The 22,330-nt window shown below is 54.4% G+C and overlaps 11 protein-coding genes across 11 annotated transcripts; 4 read left to right on the top strand and 7 right to left on the bottom strand.

The window, feature by feature from the left end:
- Positions 1–452: 452 nt before the first annotated feature.
- On the top strand, positions 453–1,838 carry M409DRAFT_63727 (uncharacterized protein; the record flags this gene model as incomplete). Its single annotated transcript, XM_033815731.1, has 1 exon — positions 453–1,838. The coding sequence occupies one exon, from the start codon at positions 453–455 to the stop codon at positions 1,836–1,838; it is 1,386 nt and encodes a 461-aa protein (XP_033672358.1).
- A 283-nt stretch (positions 1,839–2,121) lies between these two features.
- M409DRAFT_50904 (uncharacterized protein) lies at positions 2,122–3,903 on the bottom strand (the record flags this gene model as incomplete). Its single annotated transcript, XM_033811667.1, has 1 exon — positions 2,122–3,903. One exon carries the CDS (start codon positions 3,901–3,903, stop codon positions 2,122–2,124), a length of 1,782 nt encoding a protein of 593 aa, XP_033672357.1.
- A 555-nt stretch (positions 3,904–4,458) lies between these two features.
- Positions 4,459–5,793, bottom strand: M409DRAFT_50903 (uncharacterized protein; the record flags this gene model as incomplete). Its single annotated transcript, XM_033811666.1, has 2 exons — positions 4,459–5,511; positions 5,755–5,793. The coding sequence occupies 2 exons, from the start codon at positions 5,791–5,793 to the stop codon at positions 4,459–4,461; spliced, it is 1,092 nt and encodes a 363-aa protein (XP_033672356.1).
- Positions 5,794–6,669: 876 nt separating this feature from the next.
- M409DRAFT_50902 (uncharacterized protein) lies at positions 6,670–7,278 on the top strand (the record flags this gene model as incomplete). The annotated part of the gene is made up of 1 exon (XM_033811665.1): positions 6,670–7,278. One exon carries the CDS (start codon positions 6,670–6,672, stop codon positions 7,276–7,278), a length of 609 nt encoding a protein of 202 aa, XP_033672355.1.
- Positions 7,279–9,090: 1,812 nt separating this feature from the next.
- Positions 9,091–10,116, bottom strand: M409DRAFT_18582 (uncharacterized protein; the record flags this gene model as incomplete). Its single annotated transcript, XM_033804566.1, has 1 exon — positions 9,091–10,116. The coding sequence occupies one exon, from the start codon at positions 10,114–10,116 to the stop codon at positions 9,091–9,093; it is 1,026 nt and encodes a 341-aa protein (XP_033672354.1).
- Positions 10,117–10,898: 782 nt separating this feature from the next.
- M409DRAFT_63725 (uncharacterized protein) lies at positions 10,899–12,708 on the bottom strand (the record flags this gene model as incomplete). Its single annotated transcript, XM_033815730.1, has 2 exons — positions 10,899–11,190; positions 11,249–12,708. 2 exons carry the CDS (start codon positions 12,706–12,708, stop codon positions 10,899–10,901), a joined length of 1,752 nt encoding a protein of 583 aa, XP_033672353.1.
- A 1,107-nt stretch (positions 12,709–13,815) lies between these two features.
- On the bottom strand, positions 13,816–14,754 carry M409DRAFT_50899 (uncharacterized protein; the record flags this gene model as incomplete). Its single annotated transcript, XM_033811664.1, has 1 exon — positions 13,816–14,754. One exon carries the CDS (start codon positions 14,752–14,754, stop codon positions 13,816–13,818), a length of 939 nt encoding a protein of 312 aa, XP_033672352.1.
- A 651-nt stretch (positions 14,755–15,405) lies between these two features.
- On the bottom strand, positions 15,406–16,570 carry M409DRAFT_18579 (uncharacterized protein; the record flags this gene model as incomplete). The annotated part of the gene is made up of 4 exons (XM_033804565.1): positions 15,406–15,920; positions 15,979–16,078; positions 16,150–16,448; positions 16,516–16,570. The coding sequence occupies 4 exons, from the start codon at positions 16,568–16,570 to the stop codon at positions 15,406–15,408; spliced, it is 969 nt and encodes a 322-aa protein (XP_033672351.1).
- Positions 16,571–17,386: 816 nt separating this feature from the next.
- M409DRAFT_18578 (uncharacterized protein) lies at positions 17,387–18,224 on the bottom strand (the record flags this gene model as incomplete). The annotated part of the gene is made up of 2 exons (XM_033804564.1): positions 17,387–17,838; positions 17,900–18,224. The coding sequence occupies 2 exons, from the start codon at positions 18,222–18,224 to the stop codon at positions 17,387–17,389; spliced, it is 777 nt and encodes a 258-aa protein (XP_033672350.1).
- A 943-nt stretch (positions 18,225–19,167) lies between these two features.
- On the top strand, positions 19,168–19,681 carry M409DRAFT_50896 (uncharacterized protein; the record flags this gene model as incomplete). Its single annotated transcript, XM_033811663.1, has 2 exons — positions 19,168–19,282; positions 19,356–19,681. The coding sequence occupies 2 exons, from the start codon at positions 19,168–19,170 to the stop codon at positions 19,679–19,681; spliced, it is 441 nt and encodes a 146-aa protein (XP_033672349.1).
- A 1,487-nt stretch (positions 19,682–21,168) lies between these two features.
- Positions 21,169–22,137, top strand: M409DRAFT_18576 (uncharacterized protein; the record flags this gene model as incomplete). The annotated part of the gene is made up of 1 exon (XM_033804563.1): positions 21,169–22,137. The coding sequence occupies one exon, from the start codon at positions 21,169–21,171 to the stop codon at positions 22,135–22,137; it is 969 nt and encodes a 322-aa protein (XP_033672348.1).
- Between the last annotated feature and the right edge of the window lie 193 nt (positions 22,138–22,330).

The raw sequence follows: 22,330 nt of genomic DNA, 5'->3' as shown, positions 1-22,330 counted from the left end.
TCCATACCACCCAAATGTACATATTCAGATGATGTCTCCGACGTGAGGCGGGCGTGCGACAAGCAGCCCTTCCATTGCCGCCCAAACGACTCGACGGCCGACGAATGGCAGGACGACTGCCAACACCTCGCCGGGCCTACTGCAACTGACAGGCACGCTTGTCGAGACACGTCGGCTGGAGGAACCACCCCCACCAGCATCCTTACAAAGACATCATTGTCTTAAGATAGAGACGTCTTTCGGGAGGCCTTTGTTCCGCCGACAAACAAAGGACCACGAGCTTCACTGCTGCTGGCTGTAACCTGCCTCCTCCTCCCTCCGTTGACTGCGTCTTGTACATACACCCATCGCATTATACCCCAACGACCGAAACGAACGCACGAACGAACACGACAAGCTTGCTGGACAAGCCAATCGAACGAGCGAACCTACCTACCAAGTAATCAATAGCCATGCCTGCCCTGGTCAATCAGACCGTCACGATTGTGAACAAGTCGGGCAAGATCGTCAGCACCTCCAAACACCTCGTCAATGTCTTCAATGAGGCCAAGAGCGCCTACAATGAGCGCAAGGCGGAGATCAAGGCCACAAGGAAGAAGGAGGGCGAGGATAAGGAGAATGAACGGAAAGCACGGAAGCAGTTGGATGCGTTGAATCTGGAGGACGAGGAGGATCGTCGATCGCATGTGTCGCGGAGGAGTTCGAGACATGGCAGTGACGATGGACGATCAAGACGAGGCAGCGACGATGGGCGGTCAAGAAGTGGTCGGCCTGTCAGGAGAAAGCCCGTCCCCAGTCGAGTGGGCGAGCGTCCACCCGTCGACCGCGGCATCTCAGATAGCTTCTACGCCAACGACCGTCCTCGCCCACACCAATCCTCGCGCCTCCGCAACGATGTCACAGCCTCCATGCTCGACGACGAGCCCCGTCTGGGTGAGCTCCAACGTCGCCACACCGACGGCATGCAGCTCAACCGCCGCCACAACGACTCCCGAACCCGTCGTAGAAAGAGTGCCGACAGCATCGATATGGACCTCGCATACGGCGAACTGCCCCCTCCCCTCCCGGAAACCCGCCGCGAAGACGAGCTCGAGCTGAAATCCAAAATCAACTACCTCCAACGCCTCCTCGACGAAGGAAACTGCATGCAGCACTCCGTCACCGCCATCATCGACAACCTCCAAAAGAACCCCGACGCCCTCGCCGCCGTCGCCCTCACCCTCGCCGAAATCTCCAACATCGCCGCGAAGATGGCCCCCGGCGCGTTGGCCGCGATGAAAACATCCTTCCCCGCCGTCATCGCCCTGCTCGCCAGTCCGCAGTTTGCCATCGCGGCGGGTGTCGGCGTCGGCGTGACGATCATCGCGTTCGGAGGCTACAAGATCATCAAGAAGATCAAAGCGAAGAAGGACCTCGAAGAAGCGAACCTCCTCGAAGCCGACCCCTCCCCGCAACAAGCCCCCGCCGAGGAAGGCGAGGAAGACCAGCTCCGCGAAATCTCCCGCATCGAACGCTGGCGCCGGGGTATTGCCGATGAGCAGGTCAACTCCGTTGGCACGAGCGTCGATGGGGAGTTTATCACGCCCGTGGCGACGAGGACGATGATTGAGGAGGGGAGGTTGACGGAGGCGGATCTTCTACCGATTGATGACGGGAGGAGGAGTGAGGCAGGGAAGAGCAAGAAGAGTAAGAAGGTGAAGAGTCGGAAGGCGGGGAGTGCGGTTAGTAGTAGTGGCGGTGGGAAGAAGAGGGAGAAGGAGAAGGAGCCGAGTGTGCTGAGGAGTTTGTTTAAGGGGAAGCGTGAGAGGAAGAGGGAGAGGGAGATGGCTTTTGTTTAGAGCGTGTTTTGAGGATTCTTGTTTGGAGCGTTTATCATACGATTGAACGAATTGCATGGGAAATGATAGTGATAGCAGCACATACGATAGTGAGTGCTATCGAATGCCAAGGTACATTTGAAGGAAAAGCATGTCCTGCCACAGCACTTTCTTTTTATTAATCATTGGAAAAAGAAACCCATGTGCAGATATTTGGGGCGTCATCGTCAAATCATCATACCTATGTCTATATACATCAACCCTTGGCCATCTGTCTTCTATCTCCAACCCATCTTCCCCTCATTCACAAATCCCCCTTCTGCACCACCATCGCCCTCCCTTCCCTGCCACCCACCCGCCTAAGACTAACATTCCAAGCCGGCAACTCCACCACCAAATCGTCACCCTCATCCTCCCCAAACCAAAAAACCATCTCATTAACAGCCTTCCCCGCGTACGACATCGTATCCACATCCGTGACGCAGTCGTCTTCCCACACGGGGGCATTAGCAGGTTTCTGGGTGAGGACGGGCAATACACGATAGATTTCTCCTGAGGAAGCGGTTTCGTTGGCGTGGAGGAGGGTGGGCGTGAGTTGGGCGTGCCATGGATCCCCTTGTCCCTTGGGCTTTGGGTGATGGCGTGGATGCGAGGAGGTGGCGGCGGACATGATGCCCCCAAAAAGGGCAGCGAGGACATCGGTGGAGTTGGAGATGAATTGCTCCAAGTGCAGTCCTTTAGCCGGGGATGTCGCGAGTGTGAGGGTTGTGTTCAGATGTGCGTAGTCCTCCGTGGGGATGAATCTCCCGGTATAGACAGATTGCATATCCTCCCAAACGGCCTCCTCCGCCGCGCGGATCAGGTCCGTCGTCACAGGCGTGTGCAGTTCGTCGAAAACAGCCCCATTCCCGCCTACGAAGAGACTGATGCCCAGACCATATTCCTCTAGTAAATAAATATGCGAATAATACCCCGGCAGCCCGCCCGATTTCGTCACGAACGTCACCGGGCGCCTCGACTCGGGAAGAAGCTCCTCCGTCGAGAAAATCTCCCAGGGCATGCCGTAGAATGAGTGCGGGCCTGTGCCTTTCGATACCGGATGGAACCAGTTGACGCCCGTCGCGAGCGCGTTGTAGTGCGTCAGGATGTAGCGGAGGTAAATCCCCATGTCGCGCGAGGAGGTGTAGATCCCTCCTGTCGGGTTCTGCACGCCTTCGTTGACGTCCCAGTAGTTCGGCTCGCCGGCGGGCATCAAAGGCAGGACGGCGCGAACGTCCGAGGCGGGTTTGGTGAGGGAGGAGGACGTCATGTTTAGGGGTGTGAAGATGAGGTTGTGGATGATTTGGGCGTAGGGGAGTTTTGTGATGTTTTCGAGCACGAGGCCGAGGAGTTCGAAGTTGAGGTTCGAGTAGGTTGATTTCTGGTTCGGGGCGAAGACAGGTTTGGATTTTTTGAGTTGGGTTAGAAGGTCGCTGCGGTTGCAGGGTTTGTAGTAATTGTATTCGTCGCAGGTGGGGAGGCCTTCTCCCGTCGCTGGGGGGAGACCAATGGACGTGGGGTCTTGGAAGAAGTTCCAGATGTCGCTTTGGGCGAATTCACGTGGGATGCCGGAGAGTTGGCTCGCGAGGGAGCGGAGCGTGATGTCTTTCCAGGGGAGGGTGTAGTCGGAGGAATTGAGCTCGGGGATGTAATACGTCACGGGATCGTCGAGGCTGAGGTTCCCGGCGGCTTGTTGGTACAGAATCGCCAGCGTGGTGAAGGTCTTGGTGATCGAGGCGATGCGGTAAATACTATCCGGCGAGACATTCCCATCGCCCGGTCGAGCGGGATTAAGGTTGGCGGCGGTGTGGTGGTAGGACCAAAGCGTCGAGGTTTTGGAGGTGACTTCTACCGAGAAGGATGTGTTTTCGAATTTGGGAGCTTTAATGGCAGTATCGTATTGTTTTTCTAGGTCTTGGAAGGCTGTTCTGAGAGTGGAGGCGCCATTGGGCCAGCTTGGGACGGGGAAGGCGGGATTGGGAGCGTAGCAGCGGCTTGTTGCTGATGTTGCCAGGGCTGCCAGGCAAATTGCTTGCTTCAGTCCCATTTTGAGAATAAAATTGTTTGGTGTTTGAAGAAGAGGAGTGCTTGAGGAGTGGTTGGGATGTAGGATCTGGCATGGTCCGAGCGCCTGAAGTCCGTAGGTTGAGCGGAGTTCGACTTCCCGGAGTTTGACCTCTCCTCTTCTCCTCTTCTGTCACCATCACTGTTACATCAATTCATCATTGGACACTCGCTGGCACATATCGAGGCGACTTGCATGACCCAATACCACAGATCGAACAACCATGGCCTGGAACGATGAACGCCGACTGCCCGAAAGAGCGACACCTTAAATGCTCTCGCAGCCCGGAAGATTCAGCCAGACCACCCTAAGTTCGAAGTTGTTTATGCTCACGAAGATGGGAGAGTATCAGAGGTTGTATATATCAGATTTGCTAATCTTTTTCAGTCAGCCATGTGTCGTGCAGCATTCTTAAACGGTTTCCATTACCCCCTCTATCTCCATGCATATGTACAGATAACTTGAGTCTCATCTAGCCGCCCATCTGCCCCTTTTCCGAGCTGCACCAGGCCTGAGGGAGCACGCATACTACCGCCTTCATTCAGTCACAGCCAGAGTCTGGTACATTTCTCGCCACTTGTCGATTCTCCGCCTCGAAGCACCCTGAGCAACCATGCTTGCGCTGTCCTCAATCTCGACGGATCGGACATCAGCATCAGCACCATGCTCCCGCGATTGTTCCTCGCCGTCTTGCTCGATCTTCAAGTTGTCTGAGATCTGCTTCAGCCACCGCTCCATACCAGCTGGAGTGACGCTCGCGATCATTTCCTTTTCCTCGCTCACACTGTACCCATCGTCAACACCATCCAGGAAACCGGACTCCATTTCAGAATCGGCGGTGTCAACGCCTGCTAGCAGACAGGCCTCTTTGGCTTTGGCGAGGTTTTCCTCTGCTTCTGCAAGAGCTTTAGCTAGACGTCGAGTCTCCGTGATATCTTGCATGTCGAGTTGGAGCAACGACTTGTCGCTAATGACCTCGCCTGCTGCCGCCTTTTGCTGCTCGATGATGTATCGATTGTGCTGGAGCTTCTCGAATCTGAATTCAAAGTCTTCCTCAGCTCCACGGAACATGGCCTTTGCGATCTGATAGTCTCTCTTCATGGGCTCCTGCGATTGGGAACTGGGACTAGTGGTCGGATTTGATGCAGCATCCGTCTGCAGTTTGACACTCGTTGACTTCACTGAAGTCGCCGTCTCTTCGCTGCTCGGCGAGGCCGCCTTGGGACCGCACGCATCGGTCGAATGTTCCGCCGGCTCCACCGCTGGCGTCTGAGTATCGTCTTCTGCCTCATGCCAATCAGCGTCGACGGGCTCGTCAAGCTCTGGGATCAATCCATGGCTCACAAGAACTGGATGCATCGTGTCATACAACTCCATGAGAACTTCACGTTGACACTCGTGAATATCGGCCTTGTCATCGTGGAGAGACTGCTGCTCGGCTTTGAGTTCTTCCAAACGGCCTGTCATGGGTGCCAGTTCTGCTTCCAGACGGGCGATATCCTCTTCAAACCCGCCCGCCCGCTTAGCTTGCCAATTTGCGCTTCCAAGGGGCTCATGGCGATATGTAGGCTGAACATCTTCTCGTCTAGGCTACTGATATGGTCGTCATTGTCGGCCTCCTCAAGCTCCAATGCTCGGACACGCAAGACTACATCGCTGAGATCTGTTGCTAGGCTTTGTCCAATCTTAATTGCGGCGTTATTTTCGACAATGAGCGGGGCATCCAAGCTACCCTCTACTGTCTTTTCGTCCTCGGGAGATTTCCATCCTCGGGTCAAGCTGACTTTGTGCGGCAGCAGCTGCTTGCTTTTGCGACATTGCTCGCTAACGAACCCCAAGTGCAGCCTTGCCCACGTCCTTGTAGTCGGTCATGGTGTTGGCGGTAGCCGTGTCGAGTTTAGGTACAGAGTCAGTCGTGTCTGGAATCAATTGAGTAGGCGAGCGTTTCAGGCTGCTAAAATTTTCGGACCGGTGGTAGAAGAGAAGGAGAAAGAAAAAGAGAAGCACGACAGCCACCAAAATAAAGTACAAGATTTCCTTGTTGTGCGTTGGAAATTAGCCAACAAAGCATTCTCGAATCGACTTGTAACGAGCTGTAGGGCTTTGTTACTCGACAGCAGGTGAGATTTCTTGTCTTCTACTCAAGGACAACGGACCCCAGAGACTCGAAGAACGTTTGCAACCGGTTTCTGATGCGAGATGCTCGAATATATACTGCTGGTGACGATGGACACAGAGCACATCCTGATCAAACGCAAATACCTACAGTACCACCAAGAGCTACATCCGACTACAACACAAAAGCGAACAGAGATATCCAGGAGCCAAGATGTCCAAAGCTAGAAAAGGTACGTCCAAGGTCGACGGCTCCACCGATCCGTCTCATCGACATGTGAAAGCAACCACGACATTTGGCTTTCTGTTCCAAAGTTCATGAAGAGAGCAGAGAACGACACTGGAAGCCCAAAACGCAAATCGAAGAATGAAGGGACAGAGAGCAGCAGCAGCAACTCAACTCCAAGACAGCCATCCACTGCCGCTGCGGAAACTTCAAGCTCCGCTACTACCCTTGGCAAGAGGAGTGATGGAGTTGCGTGGAAGGAATGCAAAGGAAAGCAGACGAACTTTGATCATAGACTTCGCCCCGTTGTAGACACTCGGCCTTGACAGAAAGCGCCTTCGAACGCCTCCGCAGCCCCTCAAATCCCTCCACTTGCTCGTTTCCAATCTGGAAACTGCCAAACTACCATGTGGCGAGGCGAGACTCGCCATCCATCAACCTCCCATCATTCTCACAGTGGTGGTTCCCACTATGGTGGTACCGGTCGACGTCGACGCTATAAATCTAGATATCTTGGTGGTGGCTTCGACATTGACGAAGTCACGCCAGGCGCGATTATGTTCCACCGCGAGGTCGTTGTGAATTACAATGACGCAGTTGCCGCTCGACAAGCCCCCCAGGTGGGAAGCATGTATGTCTTCCAAACCAACAGCGGCCATTGGTACATTGAGAAAGGCCGTTACTTCCACGTTATCAAAGTCTTCGATAGGCATTGGACCGAATGCCCGATCTACACGTACCAAGGGCAAGGTCTGGAGAACAAGTCTCCTCAACTGAAGGAGGAGCACGTCGGTCTGAAGCCCATGCATCTCGCTCTGGACGAGTATGAGCCGCAGAATGAAGTCCAAGTCAGGACGATGAGAAATCCGAAGGAGCGGTTGAGCGAGAAGGCTGTGATACATTTCACTGAGGCTCGATCATCGAACTTCAACACGAGGATTCGGGCTGTGGGGTTTACGGATGGCAACGGTGTGAATTTGATTGCTGAGCTGCGGAAGAAGATGGGTTGTGTCTAGGAGATGGTGCTTGAGGGGCAAGCTGACGATATGGCAAGGCTGGAGGGAAACTTGCAGCGTCCTGTACTCGGAATTGGAGCTGGGTTGTTGTACAGGATATAGGACAATGAGCGCTTGCACAGAGGTACTCTACTTGCCTTAGATAGAAACGCTCCCTGGAAGAGACGAAGTGACGTCTGAAATCAAGATACAAACGCCACAGACGCTGGTCCGCATAGAACCATTCGACAGAGTCTCAATGTATCGTTGCAATACTTCCTCCCACTCTCATTTCCCGTCAAATTCCCTTCCGCTATACCCTCAACACAGCCGACCCATCTAATAATACCACCAATACCCCAATTACATCAACGTCACCACCACCACGACAAACCTCGGCCTCGACCTTGTCATCCATTACCACCTACCTCTCCCACCAAAGCTTGCCAAAGCTTGACGGCTGCGCCACCACGTGCATATTCTATGTGCCGCGCACGCACAGCTGACTACGACGGATTCAGCAGCCTCAGGCTGTCGCATGCCGAAGTGCTGAACTCTAACCCGTGCTTCTTGCCGGAGAGGGGGGATCTTCCGTTTTGCTTGTGGTGGAGGTGCCAAGAATAGATTGTACTTTGCATGTGAGGGAGATGTTTTGGGGTTTGTTGTGCAGTGGCGATTTGGGGACGGGTGAGTTGATGCTTGAGGGGGAGGGTGTAGTGGGAGGGGGAGGTTTCTCCGGGACGGGAGAGCTGTACAGTATTGGAAGGGTGTATATAAGGCTCAATGCGGTCTGCAAGGGAAAGGTCGAAAAGGAGAAGACAGCGATCACAACAAGAACAGACTCCCAACCCATCCCTGCCTCACGCTTTCCACAGAAACACCAACCAACCCTCTCCTTAAAAATGCCCAACGCTCCCAACCACCACCCCCCCTCAACAACCACCACCAAATCCTTCCTCCTCAACCCCTTCGACCCAACCGCCACCCCTGCGGACCCAGGGCACCTCTCCCTCCCCCAACGCGACGCCTTCTTCACCTACCAACACTCCCTCCCCACGGGCCCCTAAGGCCTCGACAAAGAATCCCTCTGGGCCTCGTTGATAATCTCGCACAAACACCTCTCCGCGAACGTCTTCCACACGCTGCAAAAAATCGGTGTCCTCGTCAAGGACAAGGGGAATATCGTCGACACGAGTAAGATAGGCCCGAAATTCACGCACCAGCTCGCGGAGATTCCGGCTAGGCAGCAGAAGCGCGTGGTGGATTTGCTGTTTTGGTGGGAGGAGGAGGGGCAGAGGTTGAGGAAACTTGAGGGGGAGAGGGGGGATATTGAGGGGTTGTTGAGGGGCGAGGCGGACGGGGAGGGGGAGAGGAGGGTTGTGTTGGGGAAACTTTTGGAGAGGGTTAAGGGGAAGATGAGGGCGAGGCCGAGTGAGCGGGATGAGAGGGTGGAGAGGGATGAGGATGAGTTGGTTGTGGGGCTTGGAGGGGAGGGGGAGTTGCCGGCTTATTCGAGGACGTGAGTGGGTCGATTGAGCAGTTCGTCTCCAGTTTGTGCCAGATAGCCATTCGTTTGGGAGTCAAATTCATAGACTGAAACATTGGTTGATCAAAAGGCCCTTTTCCACTGCCCTCCACGAGACATTCTTGAATTCTTGTAGACGGTGTTGCGAGGTTCTTCAAAACGAGGCATGCCGAATTGAAGATGCTTAGGGCCTCAGCTGCTCGAAGCATGTTCAATATAAGAAATGCCCCTGAGTCGATTCCGCCAGTGAACAAATGCAAGCCCAGCAAACGATCCCCCAACCCTCCCACCTCAACGTCAGACCTCCCTCAAATATGACTATCCTCCACCGTCATACACCTCCCACAGAACTGCTTTCCCCTCTCCTCAACAACATGATGCTCCGCGGCACTACAATGCAACACCCACTCATCCACACTCCGACTCACAAACCCACACCCCGTATGCACACACGCCCTAGTCTGGAAATCCACCGGTAAGTTCGAATTCAGCTGCTCAAGCCGTCGATGGCATTCCATGTGCGGGCAGTGGAAGTATGTGATTTCCAGATTCGAGGCGTCCTGGGTCGTTGGTGAGAATTGGGATGTTCGAATGGTTTGGAGGAGGGATTGGAACGATTCGAAGTCTTCCGGGAGGGGTTGGATGGGGCGGAGGATGTGCTTTCTGGGTTGTCGTCGTGTTGACTCGGAGAGATGGTTTTGGATTTGTTGGAGGCGTTCCACGGCGGCGGATTGGGAGCGAGTCCAGATGTCTTCGACTTCGTCTAGGTTTTTCCAGAGATCCGTCGTCTTTCCAGTTTCGAGGGTGGTTTGGGATGAGCTTGCTGGTGATTGCCAGCCGCCCATGACTGCTGGTCGCAGAGTCACGTTTGAAGGCAATCTTGCCTCGAACCACGCTGGCTTACCTTGTGGTTGCTCGGACTGCTCTTCTTTGCTCGCCGCCTCCCTCTCGTACTCCTCCCCTCTCGCCTGCATCTCGGCGTAACCACCACACATCCCCTCGCCTTCACTTTCTTTCCAACTTCCGACTCCACTCTCCGCAAACCGCTTGAACTCGATCTCTCTCTGCGCTTCCTCCTCTGCTTCTCTCAGACGCCGGAAGTCACAAGCCAGAATTCCGCCGCCTTGCCTTCGCCTGGGGACCTCTCTCGCCGCTGTAGTCGCCATTGGCAGTGCTTGGGAACTTGCTTTGCCAGCAAATCCGTACGGTACGTCGATTCCATAACCAGAGCCATTGAATACATCCCTCGCCAGTCCACTCGCCGAGTTGATGATTCTTTCGCCCCAGCTTCGATTGACGCTTGGTTGGTATTGAGGTTCGACCATGCTGGACATGTTTGCTGATCTTGCTTCGAGAAAGATCAAGTTTTCTTTAGTCTCAAGACTTCCCGTTCAATCCTTCTCCAAGCCGTCCACTTCGACCTTTCCCCTCTAGCCACAGACCTCGTTCTCCCAAGACCTCTAACAAACACCACTAAAATCAGCACTCACGCTCCCACAACACAAAAAATCAACATCAAAGTGAAAGAAAGAACATATGGTACGAACTCCCTCAAAAAATCATCAATTCCTCTTTCCCGGACCTCGCCGCACAAAAGGTGGAGGTGTAGCAGACATGGGTGAGAAAGAAAATCGGCACCACGGTCCGATGCTTCAAGGGAAGACGTACCGAAGCAGGACAATCTTTCCGCCCAGATTTCTCAATGTTCGTCCATGTCACTGAAGAAGGAATTGATAAGTCTTTGTTATTGTGAGCTTTGGAGAGAGATGCAGTTTCTTTTGGTGAAGAGAATAGGAAGAAGATGGATGGGAGAAAGAAAATGATGCAGGAGCGAACTTCTCCTCACTTCTTGCCAAGAACGACAAGGTCTCACCTGTACGGAGTGACAAGGCCTTCGGAACTGACATTCTGGCCTAATCTCCATCTATCCGGGCGAAAGAAGAAGTGCTAGACCTGGCAAACTATAGTACATAGCTAAGGATTTGTCAGAAGGGATTGAAGCTCATGAACGATTCTATTGCATTGTGACAACTATCCCCGTCAGAGATGCTCTCTCTGACTGCCCGTTGCAGCTATCAATGCTACGGTAGGAGACTCATTTCTGGGGATAACACCCCTATTCATCACCACCGTCTTCCGGAACGGTGCTCATCTCCTCACCCTCTTCCTCCTCGAATGTATCGCGTGGGACCTGGTAGAGGCGAATCGTGGGCTTATTAGGGTCCTTGACGAGCACGAACTTGCCGTCACCCTCCTCCCTCATGACCATATCAATAAAGGTGCGCACGATAGCCCAACCGTTGTTGAGGTTGAGGTTCATCTGGGTAGCGAACTCGCGTGGCTTGTAGCCCAAGACACCGAGGATGACGTGCTCGTTGGTCGACTTTGGGTTCGCGCGAGAGACGAAGCTGCGGTCAATGTTAGCATGTGTATGTGAATGTGAATGTGGATGATGATTGAACTCACCCAAGCTTCATCAAGTCAGCCTTGGCCAGGATACTCTGCATGGTCCACCTCGCAAGCTTGCAGCTGTTGTTCTTCATCTCAGTGGCCACAACAGCACCACGCTGGCTGGCCAGCTTCGTCCGCCAGTCGAGAGCACCACCAGCTCCCTGTGCCTTGTTGTCGAACTCGTTCAGCGCCTTGATGATGAGGAACTGGTCTTCGCCGCTGATGTTGTTCTTCACAACAGCATCCAGCTCGGACCGGACGATGATGTGAAGAGGCTCCTGGTCTGCTTCAAGAGACAGGTCGAATCGTCGGTACTTGTATGCCTTGGAAGCTGGAGGATCGGTCTCCTCGTTTGCGTTGTAGAATGGGTGCTCGTTGTTCATGTCGCGTCTGCTCGAGTCGGACTCCTGAACAACCTGTAGTGGGAAGACATTGTTGATGTGTGTCGCCTCCTCCTTCAATGCGCCAGGGCTGTTGATCTGGTCCTTGTTGCCCTCGCTGATCTCCAATGGAGCGTCTGCGGCGTTCTCGTTCACAGTGACCATATCCAAGCTGCTGCCCTCACGCTTGTCGATGAAGATCTTGCCACCCTGCTTGACAATGACGATGTCCCAGCTGTAGACACTGCGAGGAGCGCACATGAGCATGGAGAGGATGTTGTCCGTTGCGAAGATGCTGGCTTCATCTCTCTCTGCAAGCTCTTGAATGACAGGGTCGGAGGAGGTGGTGACGTTGTATGCGGCGCGATCGAGGACGGTCAGTTTGCGGGCAGAGGTGGGAGCACCAGGCTGCTTGTCGTACGAGCGGTCGTAGTAGTAGAGGAAGCCGTAGTCGTCGAGGTCCTCGCCCTCGCCAGTGTCGAGGTTCAGCTTGGCCAGACGATTGAAGTCAATCTCTTCCAGCATGCGCCAGGTGTCCTTGGGCTGGACAGATGCCTCGCGGTTGCGCTGAGGCTTGTCGTAGTCCTTCCAACCAAATCTGCCACCACGTCGGCCTCCACGGCCACCGCGAGAGTCGTAGCCCTGCTGTCCGCCTCGGCCACCACCCACGCGCTGGAAGGTGCCACGTCCGCCTCGCTGATTCTGAGCCGCGCCTCGCTGTCCACGGCCGCGGAAGACTGCATTGCCCCTACCGCCGAAGCCACGGCCTCGAGTGGATGTCTGTGAGCGGTCGACGAGCGAGAAGCTGCTCTCCTCGTTCTGTCCCTCGATGTTGAAAGCCGTCTGTAGACCACCGGGACCAGCGCCATAGATCTGATCTCTGTAGCGGTTTTGGAACTGCTGGCGACCACCGCGCTCTCTGTCCTTGCCCTCAGATGTCCAGTCCGCCACGCGTCCTAGCTTGTCGCCTTTTGAGAATGGAGCGTAGGGCACACCGTTGAGCATCGTCTCTGTTGTAGTAGGCGGGCCCCAACCCGACCCCTCGGCGGGCAGCGAGTCGATGATCGCATGGAGATCCTTCAGTGCAGATGCCATATTGTCGACGCTATCTCCAGGAGTAGGGGTGCGACGGAGGCAGGGACGTGTTGTTCGAGCGTTGTGTCAATCTGGAGAATTTCGAGATAATCGGCGTCGCCAAGACTTTCGCGGAACGCGGGGCAGCTTCCGCCGACTCTCAAATGCGGGGGCCGAAGGTCAAGCGTCAAGAGTCGCTCCTACGTTCATCCCCAAAGATTCGCCATCGTTCCATCTACTATACCAACATCTCTCAGCTTGGTCATTACAGTTCGCACGGGGATGGTCCCTCAAACCATGGGCGGATTTTCCATCGTCGAAAGCGGGGGCCGAAGATCAAGAGGGCAAGAGGTCAAGAGCCGCTCTCGTACACAGCATTCAACTACAATCCCCAAATCTTCTCCATCATCCCATTTGCTACACATAAATGCCGCAGCCTGGTGATCACAATCCACACGGGGATACCTCGCATTCTACATGCGTTGATCCGTTCATAAGCCGGCTTTCGAAGGCGTACCCGTTCCCTTCACATGTTTGGTGGTGATCTGGTATATCCAACCTATCCCCAACGCACATGTTACTATCTGGCCTTTTATCCCTGAGGATGTTTCCTTGGTTGTCCAGGTCGTTTGTGAGTTCGGTTCGTCAATATTCATGCCAGACCTCAGGTGGGATTCACGCTCCGGCGGAGCCATGCCAGCATATCACTCGTCGACGACATGAATCAAAACGGACGAGGGAGACGAAAGTAAGATATGATCAATTCAAAAAAAATCAAATACTAGCCGAAGCATACCGCCGATGCGCCTTGCTCGAAGACGACGCCGCCGCCGAAGAACCCTTCTTCACAGCAGCACCCCTCCCCGAAACCCCATTCGCCTTGGCCCTCCCAGCATGCCTATTCCCACTCGGCGGCTCCTGCAAAAGGTCCTTCTTCGCCGCCTCGCGGAACAACGCACCCCACTCCCCCCGTTCAGCAGGCGGCGGAGGAGGTTCCGCCGGTGGTGGTGTGCTCGAATCATACGCGCCATAGTAGCTATGTGCCCGCGGTCCTATATAATGATGCTGTTGCTGTTGCTGCTGATGATTAACGCCGTCCAAACGCCCTCGTGTCTCATTAGCGCTTTCCTAGCTGGCCTGGATTTCCTTGGCCTGCTGCATGGCCAGCGCGGAATTCTCTGGTGCTTGGCGGAAGAGCACTATCTCGCTCTGCTTGAAGTATCTCCGCGCGTCCTCGTCGATCAGGACGAGGGATAGGTAGTATCGTGTGCTGAATTTCTTGTTGACGTCCCGGAAGGTCGGCGTCAGGTCGAAGCCGCCGAGGAAGAGGCGGATGGGAATGGTTTCGCCGCGTGAGGGGGAGCCGTCCATGATCTCGAAGCGGACGAGTGTTTCCGACTCGTTGTATTGGTTGGGCGGGACGCCGGTCGTTTCTCGCCGTATGATGCTCAGCTCCATGTGCCGGATCTTCAACCGCACCAGCAGGAAGTATATCCTCCCCACAATCACGTCCTTCAGGTGGTACTTGCTCTTGCTGTATTCAAACTCAATGTGGAGGCAGTCTTCTATGCCGACATCCATCTTGATGACGCTGTTGCTCTCTGGCGGTTGGCGGTATGAGTACACCCAGATGTCCTTTTCTCGCACGACGTCGGCCATGCGGCGGGAGACGGTGACCCGCAGGAAGTATCGTAGCTTGACATTGATGCCATGGTATGACTCGTACTGCTTCTCCACATTCTTGAAGGTGAAGGGTAGTGTCACCGGATGTTGGAGCTCGCCGGGTGCAGCCAGTTCGGTTTGGAGGGACAGGAATTCGTGGTGGGTGCCGCGGTCGAAGAACATCTCAATGGTGCCGACGAACTGCACCTTGATACCGGTATGCTCCAGCCGCTTGCCATCTTTGGGGCGGATGGTGACAGCTCCCTTGAGTGTTTCTCCATCGAGATAGAGCGGACACTTCTCGCGGCGGTTCTTGTCGAGCTTGACGTCGACGGTGGGGCGGTCGTCGGTGCTGTCGAGGACGATGTCGATGTCGAGCGGCGTGGAGAAGTTGAAGAGCGACATTGTGTGTCCCAGTGGTGGAGCAGGGCGGTTTCTCTTGTTTATCTCGATTCACTGCTGCAGCTCAGGTGTTCAATGTTGTTGCTGTAGCCTGCCGTCATGCCTGCGCCTCGTGTGGCTGTGCTGCCGTCGCGGCCGCCATTGGAATCCTTGCTCTATCCCAATCAACCTCTCCCCTTCAATTTGGTTAATCAATCAATGAATGAATGTATACAAGAACAAATGGAATGCAGTATGTATGTCTGAGAAGAAGACCACTTGGAAGATGCTGTCTACTCCCTATATGCACGTCTCTCCCGCGGCGCCGGAGCATGGATGGGGGAGATGCAGGACAATCTCGCACGGCTTCTGCAAACCGTTGGCCTCCATTCTCCGAAGACAGCATCATCATTTCGTTCTTCCACAGCCCTCCCGGCTCCTTCGTATACCGTATCATCACATGGAAACGGTTGCTTCAATGACATTTGTTCACAAGAATCGGCCTCCCTATTCTCACACAGCAGCACTCACAGCCGAGCTTTCTGGCACGAGAGATTGATGGCCATGGCAAGTCACACAGCAACAACGCAGAATTGCAACATGAACATTAGACCTACTCAATACGTTCTATCTCTACACAATCACCCATAACGCCCATCCCAGCTGACAGCCCGCTCATGACTTCGCCAACCTCGGAAACAACTTCCTTCCGGCCCCTCCATCAATCCCCTCCCTATGCTCCTCACTCAACACCGCACTCCCCTCCAACTGCTGCGTAAAAAACACAATCGCCTCCTCCGGACAATTCGGAAAATCGCTCCCAAACAAAATATGATCCCTCCCCGCCACCGCCTGCAGCGCCGCCAACTGTCCCGGATCCGACGAAAGCGCCGTGTCGTAGTAGAACCACCCGGCTTCTTCGTAGATCTCCTCGCGCGTTTTCTTGTGGGCGCCGCCGAAGTCGGTGAAGCGCTGCATGCCTGCTGCGCGGCCGAGTAGCATGGGGAGCGTGCCGCCGGCGTGGGAGAGGATGATTTTGCAGGATGAGGCGTGGTGCCGGAGGGTGTTCGAGGTGATGAGGTCGATTGCTGTGCGGCCGGTTTCATGCGGGTAGTCCCACATGGGTTGGGGAAGGGAGGGGTTTACGAGGCGGGTATCGGTGCCGTGCGTTGGATGGACGAAGACGACGGCTGGGAGAAGCGAGAATGTGAGTTGCTGGCAGCTTGTGGTTCGAGCCATTCGACGTACCTTCTCTCCGATTCAACTCCTCCCACACTGGAACGAAGTCCTTGTGACCCAGATACATCAAATCCGGATCATATCGACTCAGCAAAACCACCCCATCCGCCTTCAACACATCTACACCCACCCCATCATCAGCAAACCCCTTCACCCCTCCCCTCCCAACCCAACTCAAACAAACTCTCCAAGAGCAAACCCAATCTCCCCCAAACACTCCTCCCCAAACCTCGGACTCGGCACCGCGGCAAAAAACCCATAGTGCTCCGGATCCTCATCGCGGATCCTGGCACTATACTCGTTCAACCTCCTCGCGAACGACGCCTGCTCCGCCGCGGTCTTGAAGTTGTCCGGGAAGGGCGCGGTCGGGGACAGGATGGCGGTTTGGACGCCGATGCGGGCGCACAGGGCGCGGTCGAGGGAGAGCGTCCAGGGCGGGATGTACCAGCCGGAGGGGTCGCCGCCGGTGGCGTTGAGGGCTGGGGACGGGGGTGTTAGAAAGTGTGTGGGGTTTTGGGATGGAGAGGAGAGCGCAGGGGGGCTGACCTTCGGTGTAGAAGGGGGCGTAGATGTGGTGGTGGACGTCGATTTTGGAGTTCATTCTTGCGGGTTGGCGGTGGGAGGTGAGTGCTGTTTTCTGTCTTCTCTGTTATGAACTTTCTCTGCTCTGCTTCCTCTTGGATCCTCATCTCTCCTTATATCTCATCGCCATGGCCATATCCACCGCCGCCACTGCGACGGGTTTGACGTCAACCTACTCTCCAGAACCACGCCTCATCGTCATGGCTGAGTATCCGCGGACACCCTATCAAACATACCATGGGCAACGAGCGAAAACAAGCAACTCGGCCTCTTGCCTTCGAATATTGATAACCGGGCGACTGCGAAGCATATGGACTTCGGCTCGCCGAGAAACGATCCGGGCCCGAAGCCGACTCGGTATTCCGAGATTTCGCTGTATTTCCACTTCGGGACACGCAGCCTGATCAACAAACTTGTCAGCCTCCATCGCATAGAGGGCATTGGCAACTTGAGTGAAAGCCTTGAGTCTGAGGTTGTTGATAAGGAGGAGATTCGAAAGTCTTTTGGAGGGGATTTCGGATGGAATGGGAATGTCTCTGCATGACAATGGCACCCTCGCCGATACTTGTCGAATACGATACTGGCATCGGATAGGCAGAGGTTGAGCGATGTCTGGCGAAGGTCATGTCGAGGGGTTTCGCAGCGACTGAAACCGGAGGGCGAGTTGGCTCCTGTATGAGGGCTGTTAGATCTTCTGAACTTGAACGGCAAATCAATGACTTGATATTCTGAATTATTTACCCATTCACGAACAGCTGATGCAAGCCTACGGGCTCAAGTCCTTTTGACCAGCCCTGAATCGTTCCGTGTTCCCTCTTGTGGACCCGGCAAATATCTAAGCCAGCTTCCTCATCTGCTCACCCGCCCTACGAGCAGCCTCTCTCAGACTCTGCTCGAGCTGAGCGTCGGCCGCCAACTCGTCGAACCTCTTCTGCCAAAGCCTCCATCGCTCAGGGCAAAATCCATGCTTCCCCTCCCACAACGGACCTCCCTTGCCCGGCTGGGCTCCTCTATCCGGTGGGAAGTCATCTTCGCATTGTTTCAATGACTTGCCAGCCAGATGAATCCACGCCGCGGCGGCGGGAAGGAACGCATCGAGAGGTTCGGTGTCCTGGTTTCTCTGAGACACTGTGCGTTCCAGTGCGTCTCTCATAGTCCACAGTGCGAACATGGAGTAGTCAAAGTGACGACTGTCGACTTCGAAGAGCTTGGCGGCGAACTGGTTGACGTGGACGAAAGCGTCAATGCCATCTTGCCGTTCTTTGCCATCTGGAGCGAGTTCCAGAGCTAGTTGCAGTTAGCAAGATGAGACTCTTTCCAAGGAGAACGGATCTATCCAATGACTCACCATTCCACTCATGGTTGAACTCCATCCCCAGCCCGGGCATTTCTTGCCACACACCCCCCTTCTCGCCCTCTGGTGCAGGCAGCGTGACTATCGCCTGCAGCAGCTCCACTAGTTTCTCCTGCATCTCGGGGTTCTCACGCGCAGCGACGAGCACGCACGCCCACGTGATTTCGAGGCCCTCGTCCAGGCTCTCTCTGTCTGCCACAGTTGCATTTGCTAGCTGCTCTGCAGCGACAGCGGGAGTCACACTGCCGTCGAACAGCTTTTCCAGCACGTGTCGCCTGCTGTTGAAATTTTCGAACGTGAGCGGGGGGCGTTGGGCCATGTTGCCGTGGTATGATTGGAAAGGTTTGTGATTTCTGCTTGTGTAGAAGAGACTTGTCCTGCTCGTCTCGATTCTCGGACGTTTCTCCGGAGTGATGGCGGGAGATGTTGTTTGCTACTGGTGTCGAGTACGAGAGAGGAGTTGGACGCCTTGCAGGTTCCACGACGAATGTGGCGAATCGAGTCGACCGCGTAAAGCTTGTCGACCGCACTTCGCGACAGCGTAGAAACATCAACGATAGTTCCGTTAATTGTCGACTCTGTTCAACTTCTTCTTTCGTGGTTGTGAAAAGAGAATGCAGAAGCGACACCTTTCACGCCTTGACTTGTGCAGCAAATTGAGAGCAGCACCCTTTCGACAACGGCCTCCTAATGCATATAATAACTGAGCAAGTAGGCCTACGAGGGAAGCTTGCTAGTGCTAAGATCGACTAAGTTGGAACTATTCATTCTTCTCCACGGACTCTGGTTGTGAAAACCTACGTCTATACGAATCCACCATGATGATTGAACGCCTTCCTCATACAGTATCTCCTTCCTCGTTCAGTATCCCCTGAGTAATGGACTACTGTGGGCCACCCACGTGTGCGGACCATTGATCCAAAGAACAACACGTAGCGTTCCGCGGAGCACAACAAGCGCGAGGCGTCTTACTATATCATGTTCAAGACATCTAATGGACATGTGACGGTGGCATGCACGGTACAGAGTGTAATGCAACACCCTTCTGCTCCTGCTATTCTGGTGCAAGACATCGAGCGATCATCCGGCAACTGGTGTTAGCGTTCGAAGCACCGGCGACAATAGTGCCTCAGCAGTAGTGTAATGTCTTCCGCAGGCAAAGGTATTTGAACGTCTCTTTCGGGCGCGTTCAATCCAAGAGTCATCCATTCGCTTTCACTCGTTTACCTGCTCTTACCAGTACCAGCCGCATCCATCCCAAGATGATGTTCACAACCCTCCTCCCAATCGCCCTTATCGGCCTTGTCTCGGCCAGCCCGGTCCCAGCAGGGGACATCGTCTCCCTCGAGAAGCGCCAGAGCGCCACCACTTGCGGCAGTAAGCCCCTCCACAAGGCCAACATTGCCATCTCGCTTCCGTCTCCAACAAGAGCTAACCGAAACCCCTCAAGGTACCTCCTACTCCCAACTCGCCGTCCAGCAATCCTACGGCGCCGGCGCCGACCACACCATGAAACGCACCGTCGTCCGCTCCGGCGGCGGCAGCAACTACCCGCACGTGTTCAACAACAAGGAGCAGCTCAGCTTCCCGGCGTGCTCGGGCCTGACGCTCTACGAGTTTCCCCTGGAGCCCGAGAACCAGGTCTTCACCACCGGCGATGCTGCTGGCGCGGATCGTGTGGTGTACGCCACGACGGGGCCGAACCAGTTCACGTACTGTGGAGCTATGACCCACACTGGGGCTCCGACGAGGAGCGGGTTTGTCCTTTGCTCGTAAAGGTATCGCTGGGCTGGATGAATGGCTGGATGGATGCGTGTGGCAGGGAGACGACCTTGTGTGTAGCTCCCAGCTTTGAGATTTCTCGTATATACAACAGCAAAGTATGAAATAGAACGAGACGGATTTCCAACTCATAAGTTTTTAGGGGAATGTTGCTTGAGTTGTTTGCTTTTTCTCCATGCTACTGAGGTCTTTGAAAGTAACGCCGCATATTGTGTTTAGATGTTATCTCATGCACTGGGAGGCTTACGAACGCAATGCTGCAAACAATTAAATCGCAGCGATTTGTGTCTGTTGTCGAAAGAAGACGTCTGAAGCTGCCTTTGTCTTCCCGTGCTAGCTTTACAGTCCTTGCGCAGCCCGGGCTCAGCCTGACGCGGAACGGAGAGAGCACTATGCAACAACATACCGCAAACTTGGAAATTAGGGCCCTCCCTATTTCTTCTGCCTCGCCTCTCCAAATATATAGAGACCGACAACACAACTGTCAATGTCCTCTACACACAAAATCAACCATCATGCCCAAAACGCAACCCTTAATAGACCTCCCAACCCCCCCAGTCCCGGATCTCCAGCTCGCTACCTTACTACACCATCACCCCAAACTCAACAACTTCCATCGGTTTTCACGACTTCATCACCAACAAGCTAGAAAATGCCCTCAGCTACGCTGTCCATCTCCTCGACGAAAAGCAATCGGCGATAAAAGTCGCTCTCATCGATGCCAAACCCCAAATACCGTACGTTATCCTAGTGAGCGAACCTGCAAAGTAGCTGATCGAAATTGCACTTGATGAAAGCCTATCTCATATCATGTGATTGCCAAGGCCGTTTGTAGCTGAGCCAGACTTGTGTCAGTCTTTGCTCGCACGTATTTGTTGATATCGTGGTCGAACGTGTCTTGACTGCAGACCTATCCCAATCTCTAAGTGGAGGGCCTTCCATTCATATGGGGATGAGTATGCAATATCTTTCCAATGTACCCGTCTACCTCAGCAGCCCTCTCAATGCCCCCAAGAACGCTTTCTGGAACGACAGATGGTCCTTCTAGCAGCAAGTTCGTCAACTTAGCTGCGCGCTCGGCGGTCGACGTGACATAGCTGTCACTATTATGCCTTTGATTCTGTAATACGCCCAGGATAGGAGCAACTCCGCCTCAGACAGACCCATCTCTCGAGACGCTTCAAGTCGTTGGAGTGTTAGATTCGCGGTGGCGTCTGGAGCGAGCTTCGAAGATATGACGGTAAGAAGGCCGTAGTCTGCGTTTTCGGTCAGTGTTGTCTTCATGCAAATTTGTCCAAAAGGAGGTTGCGTCTCGTCGAAGCGTATCCATAGATGCAATGACTATAGCAGTCGCTTACCGTAGCTAACGCTAGCTACATATAGTCCTCCGTAGTTTGTTTCCTTCCCGTTCCTTTCCCAACCCAAAACAAACTTAGTCAACAACCATCAAGGTCCACACCACATCTCAACCTCACCTCAAGATGCTCTCCAAAACTGATTTCGACAATCTCCTCACATCTCAAGGCCCACTCGTCATCGATGGCGCCCTGGCCACTGAACTAGAAGTCCGCGGCCACGACCTGAACCATCCCCTGTGGTCGGGGAAAATTCTTCAAGACGAGCCGAAGAGTATAGAGAATGTTCATCTGGATTACTATCTCGCCGGAGCGGATGTGGCTATCACAGCATCTTATCAAACGGCCACGCAAGGGCTGACAGATCACTTTCGAATCAGCGAGGATGAAGCGAAAGCGCTGATCAGACGCAGCGTGGAAGTTGCACAGAACGCTCGGAGAGAAGCATACGATCGAGGGGTCAGCACTGCGAGCACCCTGCTCGTTGCTGGGAGTGTGGGTCCCTATGGTGCGTATCTGCACGACGGCTCTGAGTACCGTGGAGACTATGTCCGGACGCAGGAGGAGTTCAAGGACTTTCATCGACCGAGAATTCAGGCTTTGGTCGAGGCGGAAGTAGATCTGCTTGCACTTGAGACGATTCCGAGCTTGGACGAGATCAAGGCACTGCTCAGTCTTCTACAAGAGGAGTTCCCAGACGCTATTGCCTGGTTGAGCTTCACGACAAGGGATGCTGGACATCTCGCTGACGGAACCTCATGGAAAGAGGCCTTTGTGGTTGTCGATGACCACAGGGCGCAAGTTGTCGCTATAGGGGTGAATTGTGTGCCACTGGCTGGTGTTACTGAGACACTGCAAGGCATGGGAGCGCAGACTGACATCCCGCTGCTGTGCTATCCCAACTCCGGAGAGAAATTCGACTCAGCGACCAATTCATGGCATGGTGAGCGACCGGACGATGTTCTAGGCAAATCCAGCGAGCAGCACTTCGATACCAAGCCATGGACATCAGCCGGTGCGCAACTCATTGGGGGATGTTGCCGGACAGGACCAGGGTTCGTTACCGCGATATCATCCGACTTGCGTGCTTTGTGATCAACGAAGGACTGCAGACTCAGCCATTTGCATTCACGCAACGACCTCGCTCACGACTTCAAGACCTGAGATGGCGAAGCTCTGGAACATCTGCAGGTGTGTCATCTCGTCCTAGCTCCAAATTGCGTGACACCAACCCCACTTGGAAAGGAAAGTCAATAGCGACGTACCGCTGGACGAGATACGCCAGAGC

The sequence above is a fragment of the Zasmidium cellare genome, assembly GCF_010093935.1.
Source record: "Zasmidium cellare ATCC 36951 unplaced genomic scaffold M409scaffold_5, whole genome shotgun sequence".
Classification (NCBI taxonomy): domain Eukaryota; kingdom Fungi; phylum Ascomycota; class Dothideomycetes; order Mycosphaerellales; family Mycosphaerellaceae; genus Zasmidium; species Zasmidium cellare.
The sequence above is the reverse complement of the archived record's forward strand: the minus strand, read 5'-3'. Positions and strand labels throughout refer to the sequence as shown.